The sequence below is a fragment of the Homalodisca vitripennis genome, chromosome 6, assembly GCF_021130785.1.
Source record: "Homalodisca vitripennis isolate AUS2020 chromosome 6, UT_GWSS_2.1, whole genome shotgun sequence".
Lineage (NCBI taxonomy): Eukaryota > Metazoa > Arthropoda > Insecta > Hemiptera > Cicadellidae > Homalodisca > Homalodisca vitripennis.
Genome location: NC_060212.1, coordinates 99148072 through 99175303, shown reverse-complemented (window position 1 = coordinate 99175303; position 27232 = coordinate 99148072). Strand labels below are relative to the sequence as shown.

At 36.4% G+C, this 27232-nt stretch overlaps 1 protein-coding gene across 3 annotated transcripts in view; it reads left to right on the top strand.

The window, feature by feature from the left end:
* LOC124364634 overlaps positions 1–27232 on the top strand; it is a 189915-nt gene that overhangs the window by 95384 nt on the left and 67299 nt on the right. The window contains exon 1 of one of the 3 annotated variants that reach the window (XM_046820258.1): positions 14195–14676. The exons of 1 other annotated variant lie outside the window; for it this stretch is intronic. Coding sequence is in view for 1 of the 2 variants with exons in the window: in XM_046820254.1 (XP_046676210.1) it covers positions 23293–23611 (319 nt within the window). In the remaining variant the exon portion in view is untranslated. Of the gene's footprint in view, positions 1–14194; positions 14677–23277; positions 23612–27232 lie in introns of those variants that run through there. One more of the 3 variants, XM_046820254.1, reaches the window with a different exon arrangement.

Sequence of the window (27232 nt, the reverse complement as noted above, 5' to 3'; positions counted from 1 at the left end):
GAGCAAAGCAAAGGCGTGCAACCCCGGCATAGTTCAGTGGAACAAATAGTTGAGCACAAACACTACACAGTTCCTGGCTCCCAGTTGTTCCAGTTCGGCATTGTTGTGGCGCTATTGTCACCCTCCTGGGCCCTGGCACGGCAACATTGCGTCGTTACACTTGCCGCCCCTTAGTTGGGGCAGTGTTATAATCGAATTCATAATCGACCCTCGCTAAGGGTCACAGTAGCAGTCCGGGGGGGGGGGGAGGAGTCATGTAGAACGGCGTGTATGGAAATCAATTTTCGACTTGATAATGAACTCGAACTACCGGCGGCTAGATTTAACCGCTGGACTGACTAATTACTAGTCGGAAAATTACGTAAAATTAAGTCCGACACCTCGCATTCAAATCAGGGCTGAATTTTCTACGTTCTGAGTGGATTTGCGTCAACAAATTATGCGGCGCTCAGCGGCAGGATTAAGTAAGACATGCTGACAGGACTGGCTATCGGCATGTGGGAATTGCCTAATACGACCTAACATCTGGCTGAGACAGGAGAAATACTAAATGTTTGTTTTTTAAGTCTTTGGAGCTATTCTTAAACGCCTTGATATTTAGTATCAAACTTAATATCCTCATAATTTTCTACAAGGTTACGCCACCCAACGTGTCGCGTAACAGGCTTCGCTCAGGTTCAATGCTGAAATATATAGCTTATTTCGGTATATATTTAGATATTTACAGTTCGTTATATCAAAATTGAGGCAGCCTATTTTGGTTTCGATGACGCTCAGCCGAATTTAATGGATAGCAAATAAGTGTACATCATCGAACTCAGTCTTGCCTATATAGAAATGATGTTTCATGCAAAATTTCAAATCCATAGGTCAGTTGTTTATATATCGTGCGGATAGAGAGAAAGACAGACATTTTTCCAACCCTTCCGGTGATAGCCTTCGCTTATGCTCAGCCAATAAGAGGTAGCGGTTGGAAAAATCTATCTACAGCATCATTCTATCTCAACAAAACATGTTTGTTACAAGCATTACAGAAGAATTTCTGTTGAATTGTGTTCCTTGTAATGAAATTGACGCTGTGTGTTTGTTTAAAGTTTCAGTTGCGATCTTTTTGTAAGGAAACTGTCAAGTATTTTCCTCTGAAAAAAAACAAGAGTTATATAGTTTTACTCGAAAAGAACACCTTTACATTCTTACATTCTTTACATTACATTCTTACATTCTTTGTTTGAAGTTTGCATTTGACGATGGTATGATTGAGAAGGAAACAGAATTTTTCCGAACGTTTGCCATCGTTGACTGATACAATACAATCAATCAGTAACACTAAGTTTCAAGATCTGCAATCTGATCTTTCCCTTAGTTAAATGACTAAATTAATGTTTAACCTACTTTGTAGTCATGCATTAGTTGAGTCATTTACCAGAAGAAGATATCAGATTGCAGATCTCGAAACGTAGTATTACTGATTGTATTGTGTCACTGAACGATGGCAAATATCCGAAAAAATCCCATTTCCTTCACTTATAACAAGCTGAATTGTTTTTGCCATTCGACACTTACTGTATAGTATACAAGTAGTACAAATTGTTCGACCAATTTTTTGTCAGACCAATTTGGAATTAAACATCTATTTGCTAGAAACAGGTGAAATCTGAAAGCATTACAGTTTCAAACACTTTATCAAGCTGCGATGTCTATCGACATATACAAGGGTTTACTGGTGTAGCCACGCAGTAAAAGTAAATCTAGAAAACGCTTTGTCAACTTCCGCTCGGCCCTACTTTATGTTAAAATTTGCATCGAAAATTGATGTCCCCTCAGAGTCGACCTGGTTTCCACCTTATCCGGTGACCGTACAGTACGCCCCTCACTACCGTGACTACCGCCTGATTAACCGCTGCCCGTCACGCAGATTAGCCGCTCCACCACAAAATGGCGATACTCTCTGTGGTTCTGTCGTCCTGCACTTTCCAGTCAGATGTACACTCGATACAATTCAGATAATGTACAAACGGCGCCATTGATTTTATACTACTTCCCTCATTACACCTTCACTTACATACCGTGTTTAGTTGCCCAGTTAGTAAGCATGGATATAAAAAAATCATTAAAAATTTCGAAATATTTTCTTCAGATGTCTAATGCGCGAAAATATTGCACTGATCCGGCAACAATGACCGAACTTCGAATAATCGTACTTCGAAACTGAACATTAACTGGGCGTGGGCTGATGTGTTCATGTCAGTAGTAGGCCTACTTGTATTTATGTTCACTGTATTCGTGTCAGTTGGGGCAACAAAAGAAGATTTTCACAAGGAATTCGAATCTATCTAAATTGATGGAATTATAACCCTTTGTAGACGTTTAGTGTTCATCCCAATCCCCTGGTTATGGCGGATATGCTGCCACTGAACTAATAACAGCCTAACGGTGATTGCACTCAAGTATTGTATTCTTTACTATCCTATTTTTAGGTTATTCCACATTGAATCTTCTATTTTATACTTCACCACCGTATGCAAAAGTATTCTGAGTATATTACCTGCTCGATTACATTAATTACATAAATACATAATTTCACACAAATAAAAGTAAGAAGTATAATTTGTATAACATAATACAAACACTACTAGACAAAATAATTCCTGGAAGTAGTAAGTACATCTCTTGACTTTGTATCGGAGTTCGCGTACATGCTGTATCGGAGCTAAGACTGTATCATAGACTGATTGTTCGTTGTGGTTTTAGTGGGAGTCGACTGTAATACAGCAACCCTGATATTGTTCCATAAGAACAATACTCATTTACAGCGTGTCCTCATTTTAATTTTAAAGATAAGATACACTTAATATCTGTGTAAACGCTGCTTTAATATTTTGGTTATATACAAAACATCTCTTTTGTACATATTCCATTAAATGCTAAACAAGAGTATTCTTTACAAGAAAAGTAGAAGGCGTTTGGATGAGTATTAATTATATCGCACCTTTAAAATGAGAAATTTCCCATAATTCTGCCTGCATAACATACGTAAAATAAGAGCGTAAAGGTGTTTCGGGTTTAACATCAAGACACGCTTTTCTCAGCTAGACAATTATTTGTTATAGTCTTGGTCGTTTCATAATCTTTTGCTTCAATTTCAGGATTTAAAAACAAGTTAAGGAGAAAATCACATTTTCGAAATTGCAAAAAGTATAATGATGGAAAACTAGTCAAAAGAAAAACAATTACTTCAATTTATGACTAAAAAGTGAAATAATCGGTCTGAAAATTTTCAACCTTCTTAAACCTCCTAAACATTTTGATAAATCGGTAGCGAAACTTGGCTATACTTTACAGTAGACAAAGGACCTGCGGTATATATTGCGGGGTATATGTAGGTTCACACTCATCCACACAAGGGGTTAGGACCGGTCATATTTCCGCCCTGTTAGTGTCATGGTGCATTTCTTAAATTATATAGTAAACATCATAACGAGAAAAGTTCTGTAGCGCTCGTGAGCGTGAAGGTGCGTGTGTGCGCGGCGCAGCAGCTCTGATAAGATGACCCCAGCCTCAGCAGCTCAGGCCGCTGCCCGCTTATCTACGGTATAAATAGTGCGCTATTTGTGTCGCCTGCGCCCACGCTTCTGACACCGCCACCAATGTGCAACTACAGGTTACTATTTTCTAATTGGTACAGAGGAGAACACTACAATCTTGTCACAAGGGTACACTTTCATAGCTGTCAATCAAATTCTACAGTTCGTAAACTTTCTGTGGTGCTTTCAATTTTAGGATTAGAAAATATTTTCTATGATTAATTCGTATCTCTTTAATATAACTTCCCTGATTACAGAAAAGTTTTGTTGAATACTGTACTTGAAATTCCAGTCTGTTTTGTAATCAGTCCCAAATAAGAAATGTTACAATGTGAACATTTACAGCACGTACATGGGTTATGGCTTCAGGAAGTGATGTGTTATTATTTATTATAAATTTTAATTTTGTGAAGAAAAAATATTTAAATCAAAATAAAATTGTTTCATTGCATTTTACAATATAAATTACATAGCAAACGTCAATTTTCATGTCAAAATTTATTTGTATTCATCCCACATCGAGGTCACATTCACACCCCATTTATTCCATGCCATTTACGCCCACTTTCGGCACTGGAGTCAGTTTCCTCATCGCGTGGTCTCCCAGTTGAATGCCAGAAACTCTGTAAACACTGTAGAAAGCGTTTGACGCCAGACAGAGTTTGATACGAGTTTAAACACATTGGGCGTTGAGGCATTTAGAATTGAGTTTGGCAATATGTTTATAAAATGAACACCTGCCTGAGAAGGTAAATGTTCATAAACCACCGTTCCGTGCATTCCCGAACGGTAGTTATCTCTGCCTCTTGTCTCATATTCATGTATGTCTCATCCTCTGGTTAAGGCACATTTAGACAAACAATATAAGGTTGTTTCTAATATGTAGAGCCATGGCAAAGTCAACACTTGTAATTTTTGTAAACGCTGTACTGCACGACTCTGAGGTTTAAATTAGCGATTTGCTTTTTTTGTAATTTTATAACTATCAAAAAATGGTTGTTTCCACAGGCTCCCCACAAAACGATTCCATACGAAAGGTGGGGATAAATTAGGCCGTAGTACGCCGTAATCAGTACCTGACTCGGGCAATATTTTGACATCGTAAGACAACTCCTGAGGATAATTTGGAACAAACATGATCAAGTGATTTTTCCATGTTAACCTCGAACAAGATGTATTCCAAGGAACTTTGAAGAATTAGTGCTTTAGAATTAAGTTAAAAGTTAGGAAAAGTAATGTAAACCTGCAAAGAAATAATTTCACATGTTTCACCCTTTAATACATTCTCATTTCGACCTCCACCACAACTAGAGCGGGCTGACGATTGAGTTTTGGCGTAGGAAATTTTTTTATCAATTTAAACTGTGGCCCACGTTTTCCGAACATTTTCTATTTTTAATGCACAGTATTAAAATAGGATGTTGAACTACTCCTCCCCTTCTGAAATGTGAATTTTTATGATGCGTTTTGTCCTTAACTCTTTGATACTCTACTGAGCAAGGACGATGTTACGATGGCGAGTAGCTATAGAAACGTAAACAAGCACGAGCTAGTTCTCTTTTGACTTTTTCCATTTAAAGACGTGTATTCTTTTCGTCACTACAATATTGTTGGAAAGAACTATAAATTCGTAGAATTTTCCCTACTACTACGAAAGGGGAAGTGTCCCCATTTTATTGTTGTTTATAACCGAAAAATCGTATCTCCAGATGGCCACACAAACTGCTTGTGAGGTCGACAAGAGCTCCAAACGTACGACAAAAACCCCTTCTATTACCTACAGTTTTTTCACCACTACAATAAATAAGCGGCTCAGATGTTTGTGTACCAGGGCCCTAATTCGCCCCAAAGAATGGTGTCGTCTATTTTCAAGCTCGTTTATTCAATTCGAGGTTTTTTGTCGAACACGGGTCACAGACCACCGACGATACTGCGGTTAGACTTCAGAAGCGACGTTGCCGCCGCTCTCCACAGATAGCAGCACAGTACGCTGTACACCAGGCGTGTGTCGATCCAGTGTATATATTGTAGTTTCTCATTTATGTGCTATTCCTTTATTTTTTATACGATGTTTAGACGAGTAAATTAAAAGTATCTAAACTGTCATTTAGCATTATTAAATCTTTTTGAAATATTGTTTCAATATAAAAGTAAGAGGATAGGAAAGTTAAATTTTAGGATTTTGTAATTGGCTACTTAAAATTGCAAATACATACAGTCAGGAAGCTCTTTTAACACTAGATTTATTTAAAATAAATCCTTAACTGTGTTTACAATAACTAGTAATTTTCTTCTAAATGATAAAACATTACGTTCTCATCAAATGAGTATTAGACGAAGCTTCACATACAAATCCACGCTAATTTAAAAACAGTAAACCTGTTCTTGTAGATAGCGCCACCATGCTAAATATTTTTTTAGTTGTAAACCATTTGTAATTTATAGTCACTGTTTCCATCGTTTCCCGCTAGGCAGCGTCCAACTAGCAACAATATTGTCTTATAGACTGTTTCTCAATGAAAGCCTGTACTGAACCTATCCTATAAATACATATGCATTACAAAATGTATTGCTACTTCTTTGTTTGAAGGTTATTTTTGACGATGGAAGGATTGTGAAGGAAACAGGATTTTTCCGGACATTTATTGTTTCACTGAACGATGGCAAATGTCCGGAAAATCCTGTTTCCTTCACAATGTATTGCTAAGCGCTAACCTCCAAAACGGCTAGACCAATTCCGTTAATTCAGTTATATCAAACTTTTAATCCAAATTGCGCCAGTGACGAGTGTGAAACATCTAAATGCATTGTAAATACTTAAACCACAGAATATGAAAAGAATTAAACACTGTTAAACCAATTTTAACAAAGAAAGTTGTGAATGTTTTCACATACGGTACTCGAACCGGTGGGCTTCCTTGGCCTTGCGACATGGCATTTTACAGAGGCTTATGGTAAAACAGAGAAATAAACAATAACATGCCTCAAAGATCCATTCATTTATGGAATATAGTCCGAAATACGAGATGACTTCTATGACAAAACAAAACCTTATTTATAGCTTAGTAAGGATTTCTTCCTTATACCGAAAGTAGGTAGGATTTCACCCCTAGGCCATATTAGGTTTATTAATTTTATTCTACGTATGTATGGTATTTTCTTCATCGGGATTACAAGGCAAATTCAACTATAGCACTCAAAAATCTCTTAGACCGGATATATATCACAAAGGTTGAATGTAAACACTTTTTAACCGAAGTAGGTTTCTGAGACCAACGTATTTATTTGTATTTCAGGGCAACAATAGAAATTCAGTTGTGGCGCTGGAAATTTAATTAATATTCACACCAGAAATGCTCACACACGTGCAAAACATGGTAAAGTCAGGTTAAATTCTGATCCTCTCAACCATGAACACGTAATATGAAACTGATGTATGCCTACTTAAGTTCAAAATTTCATTGGAACCCATAATATACATTGTATGTGATAAGGCCTATACGGATTTCAATTTTGAATATGCGTGCGATACCGTGGGTAACAGCTAATTAATAATATTAATTAGGATGTGATTGCTCCTCGCTATTTTTTTTAGCAACCACTTTATAAAATATCAGTATAGTCTCGTATAAAAGTTTGTACACGTTTCCAGGTAAACTAACTCAGGGAAATCTTTAGGAATAAATGTAAAACCTGTCCGGTTACTTGACATGGTCTAAGTGAACCTTATTGTGTATGTATTGGACATATGACGGGCCAACCAATATTATCCCCCTCCCTCACCATAGAGTACAGCGGTTCACTCGATATCCAAGCCACGCACCAATGCGTCCCTGATATTTCCATCTTCACCACAAAGCGGTATATTGTACAGTTGGGGATATTAAAAAGTATAACGTGAACGAGTGACTCACATATTGTGTATAGGCATAGACGTGGAGCGGTTTTATTATATTTAAGGTTTAACTTCTAGAAGTAAAACTCTGTTTGTTGTGTCATCGAAATAGATCTAGTTATATTTTGTACATTGCTATTTATTACAGAGGGCCTAAAAAATAGACCTTTCATCAAAATATAGCAGAATCACAATTATCATGTATTTTTATGGAAAGTTAAATCATTATTTATTCATTCACTGGTAGGCATTATGTAAAAGAAATCACTCCCAATTCAAGTATTTTGATAATAGAATTTAAAAAACAAATAATACTTTGAGAGTACAAGAAAATCTTAGGCATACATAACAAAAACACATACTTAGGGTAGTTAAAAAGTGTAACTACTAGATTATTTAAAAAGTTCAAAATATTAAATCATAATCTTTAAAGTTTATAAATCTAAGATTGGAAATTAAAGTAAGTAGTTTATGTATTAAAATTTTTCATCAGCGTAAGCTAATTCGTGAAGTTGGTATTTAATTATCCTATCCTAATCCTGGTTATCTGGTAGTGTTGAATCTGCTTAAAAGTAATCTCAGTGCATTATTTTCTAAATTTTATTTCAACTTATCTCAGCGTTGAGAGAAACTAAAAATAATCAATATTTCTTGCCGCCCAATGAAAATAACTGCATAGTTAATTAGCATACCTGTTTACGGGCACATAGAATTGTTTATGATGCTCAATAATAACTTGTTATTGCAAAAGTCGGAACGATAAAATATAGCTGTACACGCCTTTTACAGTTACTTCGTAATTTCTTTTATATGAATGTCCTGCTTTGTAAGTGAAGTTAATTATTTTCATGTTACTTGAGCATTAAAAGCAATAAGAAATTATCAGCAGTAAAGTTGTATAATATACCGTGATCCTTGCCCCTACAAGCGCTCTCGTGCTCACAATCACAGCCCTACACTGCGCATGCGTTGTAACTTTGCACAGTTTGGCAACACTGCGAGCTCGCCATCTCGTCCCGCTTGTCACACGTGACCGGTCTGACGATGACTCATAACTGTGTAACTAACACTCAATACAAAATAATTATGTTAAAAAAGATTTTGACATGATCATGAACATATAAAATTATTTTCGATTGACCAGTAAAAGTATTGAAAAGGTAGTACAACTCCACATGTCATGTTTTATGCAATATTTTATGTTGGCAAAAACAGTATTACAATTGTCCTATTTCAATTATCTGTACATATATGTTAAAACAAAGTACAATTAATAACGTCGTGTTAATAAACATTACAAATTTTCGTAAGAGAGAAAGTAAAAATTATTTTTTTTACTTTGTCCTTCCTTAGGTCGTACAGCTGAAAACCCCTGATAAGGCAGACGTGTGCTCGCCTTACAGTGTTGCCAACCCCAATCTCAGACCGAACGGTAGTGATCATCACTCTTTTAGTCATCGACTATGTTCTGATGAGCATTCATTCGCATCTCAGTTATGAGCCGAGAGCAAATGTGGACCGTAAAATACACAACCTGCAAGTTGAATTTTTCGTAAGAAAGAAATCGATCGTTACCGCGCAAATTTTGCTGGAGATCGAGTTGGGAGGCCATCGAAAGGGTTAAAAACATCAAACAATAATTTTTCGGATTATATTTTTCTAGTTTGATATACTTAGAACCAAACCCATAAATATTAGACCACCGTCCGATAAATAGACTGCAAATCGCCACTGCAATGGACTGCGTATGGTTAGTAGGCGATGATTTAACATTGATTTACTCGTTTGACTGTTAGATTTAAGTGTGTCGAGGCAAGAAACTTATGATGTGAGAACAACATTATCACTATATATTTCTTACTCTGTAACTAGTGATCTACTTACCCAACACAAGAGCGGATGGTGATCGATATAATTCTTAGGGTCAGATTGTCTTATTGATTTCCGATTGAAAACTGAGTTGTGTATTTGTACAATGCAAACCAATTGGCTCTGGGCTTCTAGAGGATATTTAACACAGATCTACGGACGGAGAGTAATATTGATGTTGTATTCGTAGTAATATTGTAGTATTAGATAACACTGTACCGTGTAAAAGAGCAGAATCGTTTTCTCATCCACCATAAATAGAAGACGAACTTGGCCGGAATCACTAAAACTATTTGCCAAAAGTCATTTGAATGATTGTCATAAATTAATTTCATCATAGATTATAAAACTACATCGTATAGTTCCTCTGTAGTTAATACTTTTCTGATTATCATTAAAGTGACTATTCAAACAAAATATGCCAGAGGTATGATCTGTGGGTTCTCTAATTGAACTGACTGAACAGTTTTAATGAACGCTTTTGGTTATACGGAACTCCCCAGCCTTGAGCAACATCGACGGAGAACGTCACCAACTCATAGTTGCCTGGCACGGCCGATAGAGCAGCATCCCGTAGTTCACGGACCACGAAGTGGGAGAGGGAGAGGCCATGATAGCTATCACGAGTCGGAGATTATACCAGCCTGCCACAGATTATACTGGTGGAAGTTGTGCAACAGAAGAGAGCAGTGAACGGGTAAGTGCCAGTCACTGTCTCCTATATATCTTGTACCCTGCCGTAGTCTTCGTGAATACACAAAGTGGGCAGGTACTTTGGTATCAGATGGGTAGTTACTAGATGTTCCGGGGCACATCCAAAATGTAATTCATACCCATCCGGTGTCAATCTCCTCTTCACAATTTCTTGCGAGGTTCTTTCTAAAAGATTTAAATAGTCTAAACAGCCTTATTGGAATTATTTGACGTTAAAAGATTTTCAAACTTCGTATCCAAAAAATTACATATGTGGTTATAAAAAAAAAAAAAATCACGTATTTTTCTTGGACAATTCTTGTAATTCAATATGTAAACTTATGGGTTGTAGTTAAATCGGACAGTTCATAAGGAAGGTGTTTGCAAACACCTCAAACCTTCAGTTGATCCATTAAAAACCAGATTTGAGATACTAGACAATAAAAGTCGGAACTAATTTGGAAATTTTGGGATTCGGTCCACAATATAAGAATAGTAGTATTACATTTCGGTGAAAGCACTTGCTTTATGACATATTTGATCTACATTTTTGTTGAGTGTGAGACATTTGTGTAGATGTGCGCGATTTGTGGAGCACATTACTAACTTTTTTAAGTCCACAGTTTTGTGAACAATGTCCATCGCCTGACGCGAGTGAAGGGAAAACAACAATGAGTATAAGGGAGACCGCCCACCACTCATCTTGGAAGGACAGTTCTGTTGTCTCTGTCAAAGGACAAGAACCGGGTTGTTCCTGGCAGTGAAGAGGTACCCGACTCCCAAACGCATCTTCAGAATGCAGAATGGGCCAACATATTATTTTGATCCAACGAAACGAAATACAAGAGGTCGATAGATTAAAACAGGAAATGTGTAGGTTAATTGGCTGAGCATTAGCGAAGCCTATCATTCGAGAACCTGAACACTTTTTATTTCTGTGTGTCGACCTTGAAAGTTTTGCATCAAAGTTCATTTCCGTGTAGGGAACATCGAATTCGATGATGGTACATGTCACTCCATGAGATCTGGCTGAGCGTTAGTGAACACTTTTACCTTGGTCTTATGGGTAACCACGATGGCAACGAGAACATCGCAAATGAAGACATTTGTAAATAAACTGTGTACGATTATATGACGTTTTAACACGTGGCATGATAGCACACGTCGGTAGACTTGAAATTTTGCATACAACCTCAGCGAAGGCTGTTACTAGACACGTGGTCTGTCTTACTCCTCCTACCTTGTTAATAAAGACACATATAGAACCTGTTATTGTATTCAAATTAGATTTAGGCATAGAAATAACAATACAGGATGAAGTGTACCTTTTCAAACATAACCTTTATTGTAATAACTTATTAAGTCTGAGAAATGAATTAGATGAATCAATTTGCTACTAATATATTTTAATAGTGTATTAGTGTAAAGGTAAACAAACTGAAGGACTAAGAGTCATTATAATGGAGTAAAAATAAATAAATAAGACTAGAACTAGCTAATAATGTTTGGATTAAGCAATAGCTTACTTTTCTTTCCCTCATCATCGCTGGCTGCATCATGTATAGCGTTTCTGGTTAGTACACGAATTTAATGGAATTCATTCAGTTTAATTAAGGAGTAATTTACATAGAGGTAAACGAAGTTGCTTGCAACTGTTTAGCAACGGCCGTGTTTTATAACGCTTTCACGAAGTAAATAATGCTTTGACGGTATGTATTGAAGCATTTGTGTGATAAACATACTCCGCAGTGATATTTGATGTTTGTTTACGCAGCAAGAAACCATAGGGAGGTGTTGATTATTCCATAATTACTAGGATGAAGACCTAACCCTTGGGCAGTTGATACAAAGCCACATTGTAGGGCTTAACCAATCGGGATGATCAGAGAGAGTAATGGAATCTATTGTTCGCGGTCTTTGTGCGGGCTCCCACGGTTGAGTCATCTGCTTCTGAAGGTCTTTGGTACATTCACCGCTACCGCTACCACCACTGCCACTGCCACTGCCACTGCCTTCTTGGGCTAAAAACATCTCTTACCGGGAAACAGCTGATCGTTGACCGCTCCCGCCTGCCAGTCTGACCAGCTGCGTCACCGTCTACTGTACTTCATTGTGTATAAATATAGCAAATCGGTTGTTATCTTCTGCGCTGGTGAGATACGCAATTCTTCGTATTTGTTTCTGTCGCTCATAGTCTGTATTTTGTTACAGGCTACGTTGAGTGCAGACTAAGGGGTGATGTGCAGGAATTCACAAATACATTTTATCTTCCTCTTCTAAACAATCAAAATATAAGAAGTATCAAACGAACTTCACAAATATATTTATCAAATAGTCGCCTAGAATTTAATTGTACATTACTCCATTGTCACTGCACACAATATCACTAGATTATTAATAAATAAAATGTAATTCCTATTACAGATAAGTTTGCTACGACAACTCTTTCACAACTACGGTTCCACAATTGTTTTGGAACCTTTAAATTAAATCTGTCTCGCAGTCGCATGATCCGTTACGTGAACAATTGATCATGTTTTAGCCTTGACAAAATCAGACCTCTAGCTACTCCCGCGACTTTCATAAACATCATATCTTTAACGTTAAGGTTCATTCTTTCGCTCTTACTGTTAGAAAATCATTGTTTATCAAATTAGAACATATCCGTCTTGACGTTCTCCATAATAAACACAAAAAGATCAATATTTCAGTCATATATAAAATAATAAGTGTGACAACAAAATGTTGCTATTTACTATTATCGTTAGGATTTTTATTCTCACCATTGTTAGTTAACGCCACCCTCCCAAGGCACCACGGAAAAAAGTTCCTAGATGAATTTTGAAATCTCATTTTAGCAACATTCAAAGCTCCATTTTTCAACTTCTGTGACGTTAAAACAGGTGATCAACGTCTTACCCAGGAGAATGTAACATCATTAAAACTATAACAAAAAATTCATTAAATGTTTTAAGTATAAAAATACAAAATTTCACAGCCCAGCGATTAAAAAAATACCATAATAATTATTATTATTACAGAACTTCATTGAAAATAGTTTTATTATTTTGAAACCAACAACCTATTTATCACAAATATTAATTATAAATATAATGAAAAATTCGGTTCCGTCAGCCGCCCTAGCTTTGGAGGTTGAAATGGGAGGGCATAGAAGGGTTCAATACATTGAATGATAATATTTTCTGAGATCACGTGTTTCTAGGTTTGACTCACGTAAAAACCGTCTGACGTATTTAATAGTTGTTAAATCAGCATCAGCTAACCACTAGAACTCTTGAAGTGGCAACTTTGATTCTCTTTACCCGGTGATTTGACTACGACACAACTGTTTGTGCCTCTGACGGTCGGTTTTAAATATATCAAACTAAGGAAACAAGATTGGAACTAAAATTTCTTGAAAACTCTTTAAAAACTCTTTCGATACCTTCCCACTTCGACCTCCACTAAAACTAGCGTGGCTGATAATCAATTCCTTTCATAGGAAATATTGCACTGTCGATTTTAAGATGTTGAGTAATGCAAATCTAAGTACGTAATTACTAACGAAGTGTATTAGCAACTTTGGTTCAAAAAATAATAAAAAAGCCATTGCTTTCGGACAATGCACCCACTCATGTAGACCCATATTTAACTTAAGAAAAGTCTATTTTTTTAGTTATTTGGTATATTTTAAAAACTAAACCCTACTTATCATACCTTTAATAAAAAATTTAAAAGTTTTCTTCATTTTTTCTGCACATTAAAAAAAAATTACAATGTTCGCTCTTTCTTTCGGAAACATTTACATTCAGTACTTGTTTCTATTGAAATAAAACGAATTAACAAATATTTTATACCTACTTGCATAAATAATTTCGTAAAAAGCCTTTTCAAAAATAGTTTAGGCATTATTTGAATCATTCTAACCAAATAATAGTCTATTGTCTTAAATTAACAATACAAATGACAAAACAGATCAACATTTAAAGCAGCCACTGCCGTATTTGTTGGCTTATCTGATGGCAATAAGTTACAAACTGTATTTATGTAAGACTGTTATGAAATACAGACACGCTCTTAGTTTATCTAATGAACGATGCAGTAGATTCTACAATCACAAGCGCGACTGTCTTCTGTGCTCTTTGTGTGTAGCTTCTGACTTTTGAGGTAGACAAATACTTTTTACACGTTGCGTCTTTAATTGGAAACTTCATGAAGGAAACTGGATTGTTTCCGGGTATTTGCCATCGTTCAGAGAGACAAAATATAAGTAAAATCTGCGTTTCGATCTCTTCCGCGGGTGGACAACTAATCTCATAACTACACCTGAGGAAGAGATCGGACTTCAGATTTCGAAACGTTGTGTTACTGATTATTGTTGTACAACTGAACGATGGCAAATTTCTAGAGACAATCCTGTGACCTTCATGTTGTGTCGCACTGCCGACGATGTTTCCTGTGGTGTTTGAAGAGATTGTGGTGCTGTTTAGCGGCGTGGCGTCGTGTTTTTTGCCAACGAACTGGTTCAAGTCCGCGTTTCTGGCCAGGGCCGTGTTCGCCCTCGCTCTGGTGTTGGTGATCGGCATACAGCTGTTGTTCTGGTCACTCCGCGCTGCAATCCCTCTGCTGCAGATTGTAAGTAACTACATCGTACAACATGTCACGTTAATTTTGCCTGGTGATGTTCTCAAGTGATCTAAAGAAATATATAAATATTGTCCAGATTAAGTATAATGAAATCCGCATTAAAACGTGTTTCTATGTTGGAAGAATACACACGTTCATACGAGACACAGTTGAAATAATTCTGCAAAGGACCTATGCATTATTTGATATGTCCGCCTCCGTTAGTATTTCGTTGTCAACTTAGTTAATTGCTAACAATTTCTGTTTCCTACACTATTCAGAAATAATTTCATTAGCACCATTTCTAACACACGATCATATGTATTTACCACGCATAAATTGATGTTAAATAATTTTGAAACAAACCATTTCGCCCCATACCTGGTCTGAAGACATAATTTCGTGTAAGAAAAATGAGAAAAGTCCAACGCGAAATTCCTTGACCGGTTGCCTATTGAAAGCCACAGATGACCCTTGAAATCTCGATGTAACCTATCGTCTTATTTCAGACAACAGTAGCACATAAAGATGGCCTCGGGCCAAAGACCTGTAAAGTATTAAAGAAGTTGTTTGTTACATACTCCGAGCTACGTTAGCTTACCAAGTATTGTGTAGCCATTTGGGTCCTGAGCGATGATTTTACTGAACAGGAAATACGATTCTTCGTTTATTCGAGGCTCAGAGGGTTATTCATCGACGGTTAAAATATATTTTTAAAATGAATATGAAAAAGTTTATATATACTCTTAGCTTCGCTATCCCTTCCGTTTATTTTTGAATCGATTACGTAACAGTAACATTAAATTACTATTTCACAAAAGTTGTTACGTTATTAGACAATTATGATTGATTCCGTACCATTTTTTAAAGCACGGCTGCCAAAAGTCACAAAAGAAGGGAGTCATAAGATAAAGTATAATTTGGCATGAGTTTTCATCGGTTTCAAAATCCGATGGAGAGTATAATTATTAATCTGAATTGTGAAAACGTTTCTGGATTGGAGTTATTAGTGTAAAAGATTTTAAGTATATTAAGAAGTGTTTGAAAACTTATTAGTTAATTTAATTAATAGCTACATAACGTAGCTCCATTTCTTCAGGTATTATGAAGCCCTAAAAATAAGGCCTATTAAATAGAAAAACTTATTACAGATGTGGCTACTACCACAATCTAATCATAGATATTCATAATGATCTAAATAGTCAAACCAAAATGTCGACCCAATTTACTTTATATTTTAAGTTACAGTATAGTTCAGCTTTTTTATATCTACGTAGTAATTTAATGAAGAAAAACAGTATCACACAGGCTATATAAATAGGTATGGATTAGGTTGTCATAAATGTAACTAGTTATACCAAATTTAAATTAACCTTTACGAGCGCTCACGTGATCTGGGCTTGAATTTAAGTACTATCTGGCGAAGAAGAAAAACATTCCTCGAGATAGTACCTGACTTCCAAGCTCAAATCACACAAGCGTTCGATAACTTTTTATGTTAATAATACGTACGTGTGTATTTATTTACTTATATCGCCTATTAACAAATATTATATAGAGACAGAGTAATCTCCTTCTCGCCGACATAGCTTCCTCTTGGAGATAGAAAAAAATGACACGTAATTTTACAGTAAATCAAATAAATTTTTCCTCTGTAATAATATGCTCTCTTGCGCTACATGCGGACCTACACTCGTCTTGGTGATGGGGGACCTGAACACAGACCTTCTAATGACTAGACGCAACTATGACTACAATCAACTGACTACTATGTTTGACTCGTGCAATCTGATTATACTGCCATTGAATCCCACACATCACACAGCTACTTCCCATACCCTACTCGACCTTATGGTGGTCAGTGATCCTTCCGAGGTCCTCCTTCATGGGCAGCTTCCAGTCCCTGGCATCTCACATCATGACCTCATATACTGTGTTCTAAAAACTAAAACTCCTATTGTTAAGTCTTTGTTTATAACCTACAGAGATGATATATAAACATAAATATTTTTATGTTTAAAAATATTGATGAATGTTATTTTGCTTGTGATGTTGAAAATAACGCCTTGGGAGTCCATTACCCACCTCGAAACAGTCGATGAAATGGTTGACAGGTTTAATTCCTTTGTTTTGGGTCTATATGATAAGCACGCTCCATTAATTACAAGGAGAGTTTCTAAGAAGCGCCCCGTCCCCTGGTTAACACCTGCTATACGCAGTCTTATGGCTCAGCGCGACTCTGTACCGCAGAGCTCGTAGAACTAATGACCCAGATATCCTCGCTCAGTATCGTCAGCTCCGCAATAGAGTTAAACAGGACCTTCGTAACTCTCGACTGCGATATATTCACAGTTTGTTTCCTGAAAAAAGATCTTCATCCATCGAAATGTGGCGGAATGTTAAATCTCTAAGGTATGGGCAAGCAGAAAACGGATATTCTCTGCAATATACCATTAAACGAACTTAATGATTTTTTTATTACTGCATCACAATCAACTAATCCAAATACTATTGAATCATTTCTGCAAGAACTAGACAACCAACCTCCACCCATCTTCCTATACGAGAAATTCACTTTTCAACATATCCTCCAGGTTGACACTCTACGAGCTATAAACAGGATTAAAAGTAATGCCACCGGAACTGATAAAATATCTATTAAGATGCTGAAAAAGATCCTTTATGCCGTACTTCCTGTGGTGACTGTTTTATATATATATATATAAACAAATCTTTAACCACTGGAGTTTTTCCTGAACATTGGAAGTCTGCGTCCAACAAATAAAATTTCTTCTCCCACTCAAGCAAAAGATTTCAGGCCAATCAGCATTCTCCCTGCTCTTTCAAAGGGCTTGGAAAGAATAGTGCACTGTCAAATTTCAATATTCCTAAAAGAAAATAATATTTTGAATAAGTTTCAATCAGGATTTCGATCAAATCATAGCAATGAAACGGCGCTTCTCAGTGTTACCGATGACTTTCGCCAAGCGATGGATAGAAAGAAGTCAGTGCACTATTATGACATTGTTTGATTTCTCCAAGACATTTGACTGTGTTGTATTCGGTTTGTTGTTAAGAAAGCTGCGTGCTTTAGGATTTTCCGAGGTTAGTATTACCTGGATTACATCTTATCTCTCGAATCGGCGGCAGTGTGTAAGTGTGGCTGACAAAGTATCTGACTACAGGATTCTCACTTGTGGTATGCCGCAAGGTTCAATACTGGGACCTCTTTTATTTTTACTTTACCTAACTAACATTTGTACAGTACTTGCATTCAGTAGATATCACATGTACGCTGACGATTTACAAATTTACGCCCACTGTGGGGTCCGTGATATACAAACGACAATACGCAAAATAAACTTTGACATTCAAAAACTTGTGGAATGGACAACGAAACACGGACTGAAGCTTAACGAAAACAAAACCCAAACGATTATCATCTCTCACTCACGACTAAGGAACTATATAGACACAAATAATATGCCCAAAATTACTGTAAACAACGTTTCTCTTCCGTACTGTGACAAAGTGAAAAATTTGGGTCTAACTATGAACACAACTCTTGGATGGTGTGATGCTGTTGTGGGCATCTGTAAGAAGGTGTTTGCTTCAGTACACTCACTAAAGAGAATGCAGCACTTCTTGCCAGAACGTGTGAAACTTTTACTGGTAAAAACACTGATTTTTCCTCATTTTTCATATTGTAACTCTATAATCAATGATATGACTGTGGATCTGGCTAACAAATTGCAGCGATACCTAAATTACTGTTTACGTTTTGTATTTGATCTAAGACGTGACAACTTCTAATTCTACAATTGGCCGATACAAGATTATGAAAAATTCTTAATTTGGTGTATTGTAGTCTTAACTCTGGAGAGCCTATATATCTGGCTGACAAATTCAAATTGATCTCTGAAACAAGTGCAAGAGAGACTAGAATGACCTCATCAATTCTTCTTATTCCCCGCCTCAACTTACAGCAAATCATTTGTCGTTACTGCATGTTGAGCATGGAATTCCCTTCCTAACCATATTAAGTCAGTAGAGAGTCGAAACCGGTTTGCAGCCTTACTGAAAGCTAAATTGCTAGAAACGATGTCAGCGATGGGTTAGTTGAGGTAGGTTTTGGAGGACGGATAGGGTTCTAGTGAATGTGTGTATGAATTTATTGTATGAATGTATGTGTACTAAATTCTTAAAGAGACCTTTATTATATAATTTTGTTTTATTTTAAATGTAGTAGTTTTATTTGACTTAAGTACTATACTATTATATTAGGGCTAATTGTAAGACACGGCCTTATGGCCCTAAATTCGCCCTTTTGTATACATGATACAAATAAAGTCATTTGAATTTGAATATAGTTTTTAAGCCCTCGGTAAGGAAACCCCATCTAAAAATAGTGGTCTCCGCATAATACGAAATACTGTACCAAAAATTCCTCTACCGATTTCAAGAATAAATAGTTTATGTTCAAATTGTTTTCGGCTCCTACACTGAAAAAACGTATGCCATCAGAATTATTGTTACCAATAAAGAAAACATGGAATATAAACACTTAATTGTTAAAGTATTGTTAGTTTAATGTTACTACAGTTATTGTTAGTTTATTTGTAATAAACTTCCAGATAAATTAGATGTATCCTGCATTTAAAAGGAAAATGTATGATTGGTTGAGTGAACCTGGGCACTTTTAGAAATGCAATAATGTAATAAAACTTACCGAACACATTATACTGCAATAAACTAATATTATAAAAAGATACTTCACAATTAGAATTGTACACTTGAGAGGTTATAACTTATTTAACAATCAAATTGTTGAGATATAGCCAAAGTCTGCAACTTACAAGAAAGGAATGGTAGTAATTATTAGTATTGATTGGGCTTGCCGCGTGGACGTTTTTTCGTAGGTTAGGTACGTCAGTATTGAAAATACCGACTCAAAACTACGGCTGTAAACTGGTACAGTCACATCTCATAACAAGTATTGCAGTGCATAACGATTAAAATCAAATAGAGCATGTCCACTTTTGAAGAGGTTATTTTTGTAATACGTGCCGTAATTTTATTTCCGTTACAGTAGTAACGTTATACAGGTCCAAACTTATTTCTTATTAAATTTATATTATTAACTAGTCTTTGTTTATTGGATGGAAAAGATTACTACAATCACAGTACACGATATAATCAAATCCTCAGCAACATAGACTAAATTTATTTAGTAGAGTTCCGTCGCAAACGGGAATCGGATTGTACAACTTACAAACTCCCAGAATGTATTAAATTAGAAACTAATGACAAGTCATACAAAATAAAACAAGACAGTATTTGTTCTCCAGAGCATTCTACAAAGTGGAAGAATGTTTAGACGAACATAACATTGTCACAACAAACTAAATCTTAAAACCAAACCGCTATTTGTTGTGTTGTAACTAAATTAAAAATTAACATTTCTTAAAAATTTAAATTATTTGAATATCTACAAGGGTATGCTTCATTTTATTTATTTTTCAATATTAAGATTGTAATAGGAAAACACCTGTAACTTTAAGACGTTTCGCATTACAATATCGACATTAGCTACACAACTTGTAATGTAAATTCAATTAAATGGTTGTTATTATTATTGTTTGTGTCTTCATTGTTATGTAATGTTGTTAAGTATTTACTGTTATATTTTTTATCATATAGTTATTGAACTTTTTTTATTTATGTAGTCATTGTATTTTAGTGTTATTTCGCTAATGTAGTTAATGATCATAGTATAAACTGTTATCGTATGATAAAAGGCAAAATTAGTTGCATGAATATCAAATTTGCTACTGTACTTATTTATGTTGGTAAATATTTCCACCACATGCTACTACAGTGAACGATTTGAATAAGTTATGTGTTAAATGTGCTGGGCTGGGCATGTAAAAAGTTATATAAAATTCGTTACACCTACATGGATGTATAATTATTTATGATTTAATAAATGTAAAATTTCTTGATAATGACATTTTATAATAATTAGACAACTTACATACAATTACAGCTGCAAAACAAAGTTGTTAGGAGAGTTATACAAGTTTCTATGTATAATAATAATAAGCTAAATCTATCCGTATGAAAAATATTTTTAGTATTGTGGACTCCACATTACCGCGTTCAACCAAAGATTCTTGTTACAGACTTCAATTCAGATTTCAATAAAATAACGTAATTTTCGTGTTGTATTTTCATTAACTTAACTTTTAAAGGCTGCAATACATTTTCAAAATACGGTGTATATAATTAAATTTTTTGTGTGGAAAATTACTATTAAAATTCTGTTTACTCTATGGTTACTACCTCTCAAGCGTCACTTCACTGCATGCTCATTAGTAAAACACAACAGCTGTTTCACTCCTATATTTTATTGAGCATTGTTATCAACTACTGCTGATAAAACAACGTTTTCGAATAATTGAAGCAACGCCTCTATTGTTTTCCTGACGTTAGTCTATAATTGATAGATTTCCACATCAGTGGCAGAGCAGTTAACCAATCCGGAGCAGAAGATTGCCAGAGAGGGGTACGAAGCTGATTGTTGTTCTCACACTTGACATTACCGGTATCTGAATAGTTTGTGCCGTTCGTGAAATTCAGTGTTTCAACACGTGGTACAACCCCTCTCATCGGTCAATGACAGTTTTAATATCTAACAATAACTAAAAATCTCGTAAGGTTTTCCAGTTGAAGTGTTACATTTAGGGTTTGACCCAGTTGCTTCAGTAGGTTCGTTATATTGCTAGTTCAAGGAAGTATTAACTGACACACTGTTTTAGGTTATAACATGTTTGTCTAAAGGTTACACGTACAGTTTCTGTACGCGTACGTGCACGACATGGCGTGGCCTCTGGAGTATTACAAGTACATGTGGTTCTATTTCAGCACGTTGGCAAAGTTAGCGCCGGGGAAGTGCTTGGCATCGGGTCTGCTCCTAGTGGCAATTTTTTTAGTGCTTTTCCTGATGATGATGATAATAAGGATGTTCGTGTTGGTGCTATCGGTAATGTTGACTGTTCTGATGTTCGCGGCGAGGCTAGCAATGTCCGCTGTAAGGTTTCTGGTGGCTGCGATGAGAGTGAAGTCACTGATCCTCGCACCTCTAGGCCTGGCATCCAAGACGGTTCCCGCGGGTTTAAGAAGAGGGTATATAGTTGTCGCGATGATCCCCGTCGCAGCCGGCACGCTCTACGTACTGTTTCTGAACGTTTCCACAGCAGTCTTACAGGCGGTCCTGCAACTCCTACTGGACCTCGTCAGTGCCTCTGTCAGTTTCCGTAGAGAGTATTCCGGAAGTATATGTAGCCTAGAGGATAATGATTTAACAAGATCTGAAAGACGTTCCCCGAATGTTACTAACAATAATAAATAATAATAATAAATAACAAATAAATAAATAAAATAATAGTTTGTCGTAGATTAATTTCTTCTTGGTCAATTATTACAATTAGACAGAAAGTGTCGCCGGTGAAAGTACCGAAATTAAGGGAGGGAGTGGGGGGTGGGGCAAGAGAGAAAAAGTTCAGTCGCTAGAAAACACAGACTAAAGTACTTCTGTAAAAGAATCCAGTATATTTCTGCTAGTTCCAGTAGGTATTAACACCTTCAATATTTTCTCATTCAATTCGCTGTAAAGTAGTAAATATACGTTTTAAAGAATCTTTTTCTTAAACATTAATATTAAGACATTCATGAACAAAAAAGAAAGAATTCAAAGATGCCTTTTAACATTTGGTCTGAATGATAATCGTCCAAGCGTAATAATTTTGCCATTAAAACGTCGGTATCTTTTTTGTAGCCTACTCTAATATTGGTAAAACAAAAAACATCTGAAATACAAAATTATGTAACACTAAGGCTGGAAGAGAACTTGTTTTAAATAGGGGTGTGTGGGGAGAAAGGCGCAGGTCAGAAACATAAACAGCGTGGAAAGTTGTCCTTGCTTTGGGTGACAAAAGGCTTTGTTCCGACCCTGATCCCTCGTCCGTCGGCTATTTTTTTTTCGGAAATGTGAAAGGGCCCGTCCGCCAAGAACGTGCATTGTCAACGACATAATTACTTCTGAAATATGTTTGCTATGAGTATGCCTGAGAGAAATGTGATTTTTGGGAATTGAGTGAACAATGCCTGGGTTTGGAACTTCTAAAGACAGGAGGGGAGGGGATGGCATGCAAGGGTCTTTCACGTACCGTTTCTCCAAAAGACGCTTGCAAACTTCAAGTTAGTCGCCGTTTAACCGTCCTGTTGGCCAGTTCGTGCGTACTTGTAAGTTTGGGTAGGGTCGGACTAATCGGTAACGTGTGGTGATGTGCAGTGGTAGGTCCTGCAAGTGCAGTTCATAGCTTCAATAGATTCGTTACATTGATTGTTCAGGGGTGTGTTAACTAACTGACTCGCTGGTTGCTTTAGCTTAGGTTTACATACTAAGTTCCTGTACACCCAGAACATGGCGTGGCCTCTAGCCTATAACAAGTACGTGTGGCGTTACTTCAACATGTTAGCAGAGTTGTCACCAAAGAAGTGCTTGCCTTCGGGTCTGTTCCTTGTGGCTATTTTTTTAGTGGCTGTCCTCATGATGATTGTACGATGGATATTCGTAGTGATCTGGATCGTACTCCTGTATGTTCTGTCGGTTATAATGCGTATCCTAAAGTATCCGGCGAGACAGGCAATGTCCGCTGGGGAGTTCGTGGTGACTGTGATGCGAGTGCGGCCCCTGGTAGCGAAGATCCGCTCAGTAGCAGCGAGGGTGGTCGCTGTGATCCTCGTACCTCTGAGGCTGCTATCCAATACGATTTTCGCAGTTTTGAGAGGAGTTTATACCGTCATGGCGGTGATCTTCGGAGTGGTCTTCCTTTTATTCATAGCAGTCTTACATGCGAACTTCCGCCTTGTACCAAGAGTCGTGAGTGCCTTTGTTATTTTTCCCTAGAGAGTATTCAGAAGTAGACGTAGCTGACCAAACAAGTTGTGAAAGGCTTAAGAACTCTCAACTGGTTCAACTTAAAAATTTAAAACCATGTAATGTATTGTTATGCTATTTGTGGCTTTTTTTTGTAGAATAAAAAAGCCACAAAGGATGGTAAGAAAAATGTATAATGTCAAAGGACTGTTGAGTCAAAATTATTGAAACGGAATTCTGTAAGAGGGAACCAGTATAATTATAACTTTGAAAAGAAATAGAGTCGTAACTTTTAGTGTAAGGCAAATGTACTATAAACACAAAAACTTAAAGTCCAAGACTGATTTTTGTGCTTGTTATAACTGCACGTATTGTTTGTGTCATTCTAGGTCATATACTTAAATTGACCGATTGTAACTAATAATACTACTTTTAGTCTCAGATTAATATCTTCTTAGCTAATTATTATGTGGCTCGGGCGATAGTACAGGGACTGAGGGAGGGGTGGGGGTCTGGTGGAAAATCGGTGGCGCCAGAGAGAATGTAGAAGCATGCAGAAAAGTAGATCTCGAATTGTATGTTGATGTAGACTTTCGATAGACGGGTTAAATGTAGCGTAGTAGCTCTTACAGTAGTGTAAGTTGAGGTGTAGCATGAAGATTTGCTATTTAAGTGGACGTGTTCTTTTTGTCCTTCTTAAGGACAAGAAACGCAATAATGATATATTATATCATATAATACATAAACATTTATATAAAAAATAAGTAACTAACTCCTTATTTAAACATTTTACTTTGTGTAAACGTGTTTCGGCATCAAGCCATAGTATTAAGAGTAACATTTGTATAATACAAAAACAAGAGAGAAACCCAATTTTAGAAAAAAATTACATTATTAAATAGAGAAACTGATTAAAATTACAACTATGAATTCAACATGCGTTTAAATGCCTCATTTGTGTTTATTTACTTATTCGTTGTAGATATTATTAAATTGTACACTGAATATACGGTGTAAAAAGACGAGTCTTCAAAGTAAAATGTTTAAAAAGGGTATTAGTTCTAATTTTTGACAATTATCGTTATATATAACTGAAAAGTATTACAAAAGAAATAAATATAAATTTCTCTCTTTAGTATAAATTTTGTTATCATATATAAATATTTCCATATTATAATATATAAAATGGGTGCTATTTATCTCTCGTTAGTATAACATTTGTTAAATTGCTTTATAATGTGATATGTGTTCTATGAATCAGCAGAGAATTCATTTTGGTTGGCATTAACCATAAACATTTACATCAAGATAAGAATTTGTCATAAATTACTCACTATCCAACACAATCATGACTGGGGGTTAAGTGGTTGTGTGTGAGGGGGTAGGTGTTACCATGAGACCACCCCTAAGTTCTCTCCCAGACAGCCATTAGATCGTTACAGCTGTTCGGGCCGTGTAGGATGAAGCGGCAGCGGCAGGTAGACAGACAGGCTACATTGCAACCTAACAAAGCCTGCCTACTCGGAAGATGGGCTAGATCGGGGACAGGTTTGCCACCTGTTTCCGTACATGGCCATAGTCTACTACATAGCGGGATATTTTTAGCTCTGTCGTCTCTGCGCACTATTTTTATTGAGGTAATCACTTCTCGAAGCTGTCCGTCTGTCTTCTGTCTCAGCAGCTGGTTCCCACTTTGTCATCAGGATCGGTCCTGAACAGTTTTCAACGCCACGGCATTGTAGAAATGACAGAGTATGTTAATTACACGGTCTGTCAATTAGCATCGTCGTTCTTCGTTCTTCAGTTCGCTTGAATCAGAGGTTTTAGAGAACGAATGTTGTTTTGTAATAATTTCAATATAGTTGATATACTATTGTATTAAAAAGCCAATAAAAAAGTGTTTAAGAAATAGACCGGCTATAGTAAAATGTCCTTGAGGTTATTCTTATAAAAACAATGTTAAATTTCATGCAGTGTTACGCTTGTATTCTTAGCCGTAGAATTATTGGAGTTATCTCATTTCACAAACGTAAAGGTATTGGAGATGTCTCATTTTAATCAGTTAAATAAAATACTTTTAGTTTTTTTTATGTTTAGCCTACATGATTGTTAGAGACAAATATGAAACTTTAATTCATTGTTTAAATATTCCAATATTACAGACTCTACAAAAAACTAAAAACCATTTGGATGCGTACTAATTATATCTTTAAAGTGAGAAATATCCCATAACGCTACGATCACAAATAAGGGCGTAAAACTGAATGAGGTTCAACATGGCTTTTATGGAGAAATCTCATTGATTTCCTGCCCCACCACTCTAAATATTGCGTTTGAAAGTTTCGTTGTGACGAGGCGAGCAATGAGATAATGATTTCGCAAAAACAAAAAACTCGACGGGAGATGAAGAGTCTGTGAAACCATAACAATTAAATGCAGATTATTCGACGTAAACATGAACGCGATGGTGAATTCCGAGCAATCACCTGGATAGAAAACTTTCCTGGAATGTTACGAGAAGCGTGTGGGTTTCGAAAGTGGAAAATGGCAAATTGAAGGCGTAGGTCTGATGTAATTGGTCTGGGCGATCGTCTGATCTCGCGTACAGCGTCGATCAGCGCGATTCCGGGAAAGAAACGCCTTGCGCAAATCCGCTCGGCTCGCAGAATACAGATCGAAGATCTCGCTGTCTTCGCCTGTCACTTTAGTGTTTCCTCCGGGTGTCCATGCGGGCATGGCGTGTTGGCGTTCAAGATTTTGAGTCTTCAACCTTCGCATGTTCTTTCAAGTTCTCAGCTGTGAGTGACGCGTACATTTACATGTGCATCAGCTGAGGTTCGGAAGCAACTTCACCCCGATACAGTTGTGTGGTTGGCCTTGAAGTCTTCGTCCTTGGCGCTCGCTTTGCTTGTCTTGTTTTCCTATCACCATTGTGAAGAGCCTTTCATATACCTTGGTGGTATGCTTCCACATACTTGCGGAATGTGAAATTATTACCGACGACTTTTCTGTCGTGGCGGTTGCCTACTTGCCATGTACAACATGTTTCCCATCAAAAGCCCAATGCTGCATGGTCTGCCATACAAACCAAGTCGTTGGTCTTTTACATCAAAGACTCCTGCTGAAGTCAAATTATAATAATAATATAATTGAATGTTTGAAATTAGTATTTTGAGTCGAGCGAAAGAACTATTTAGGGATCGATCAATGTTAAGCTGTATTATAATAACATTGGAATTGCGCAAACACACATTGACATTGGATACACACATGATTCTTGGAGCATTGGCCATATTTTCAATTAATGTCACTTGTGAATTACAAAACAAATTACATTATTAATTAATTTAATTTTGCTAGGCCTTTAAGAATCAAGGATTCCGTCGTCAGGCGACTTGACAAAATTGATATGATTCAGACCTCGCTAACAATATATTTTACCAACTTGCTGTCTACTTTAAAGATATGTTTGATTTTTTTAATTATTTTTTTGTCTACACGATATCGATTATTGGAATATTTTTATTTGCCTACATTTAAGTAATTACAATGTGTATTTTATGAATAGAATAAAGATTTTATTTACAAAATATATTAATACAATGACTGTAGCAGATACATTTG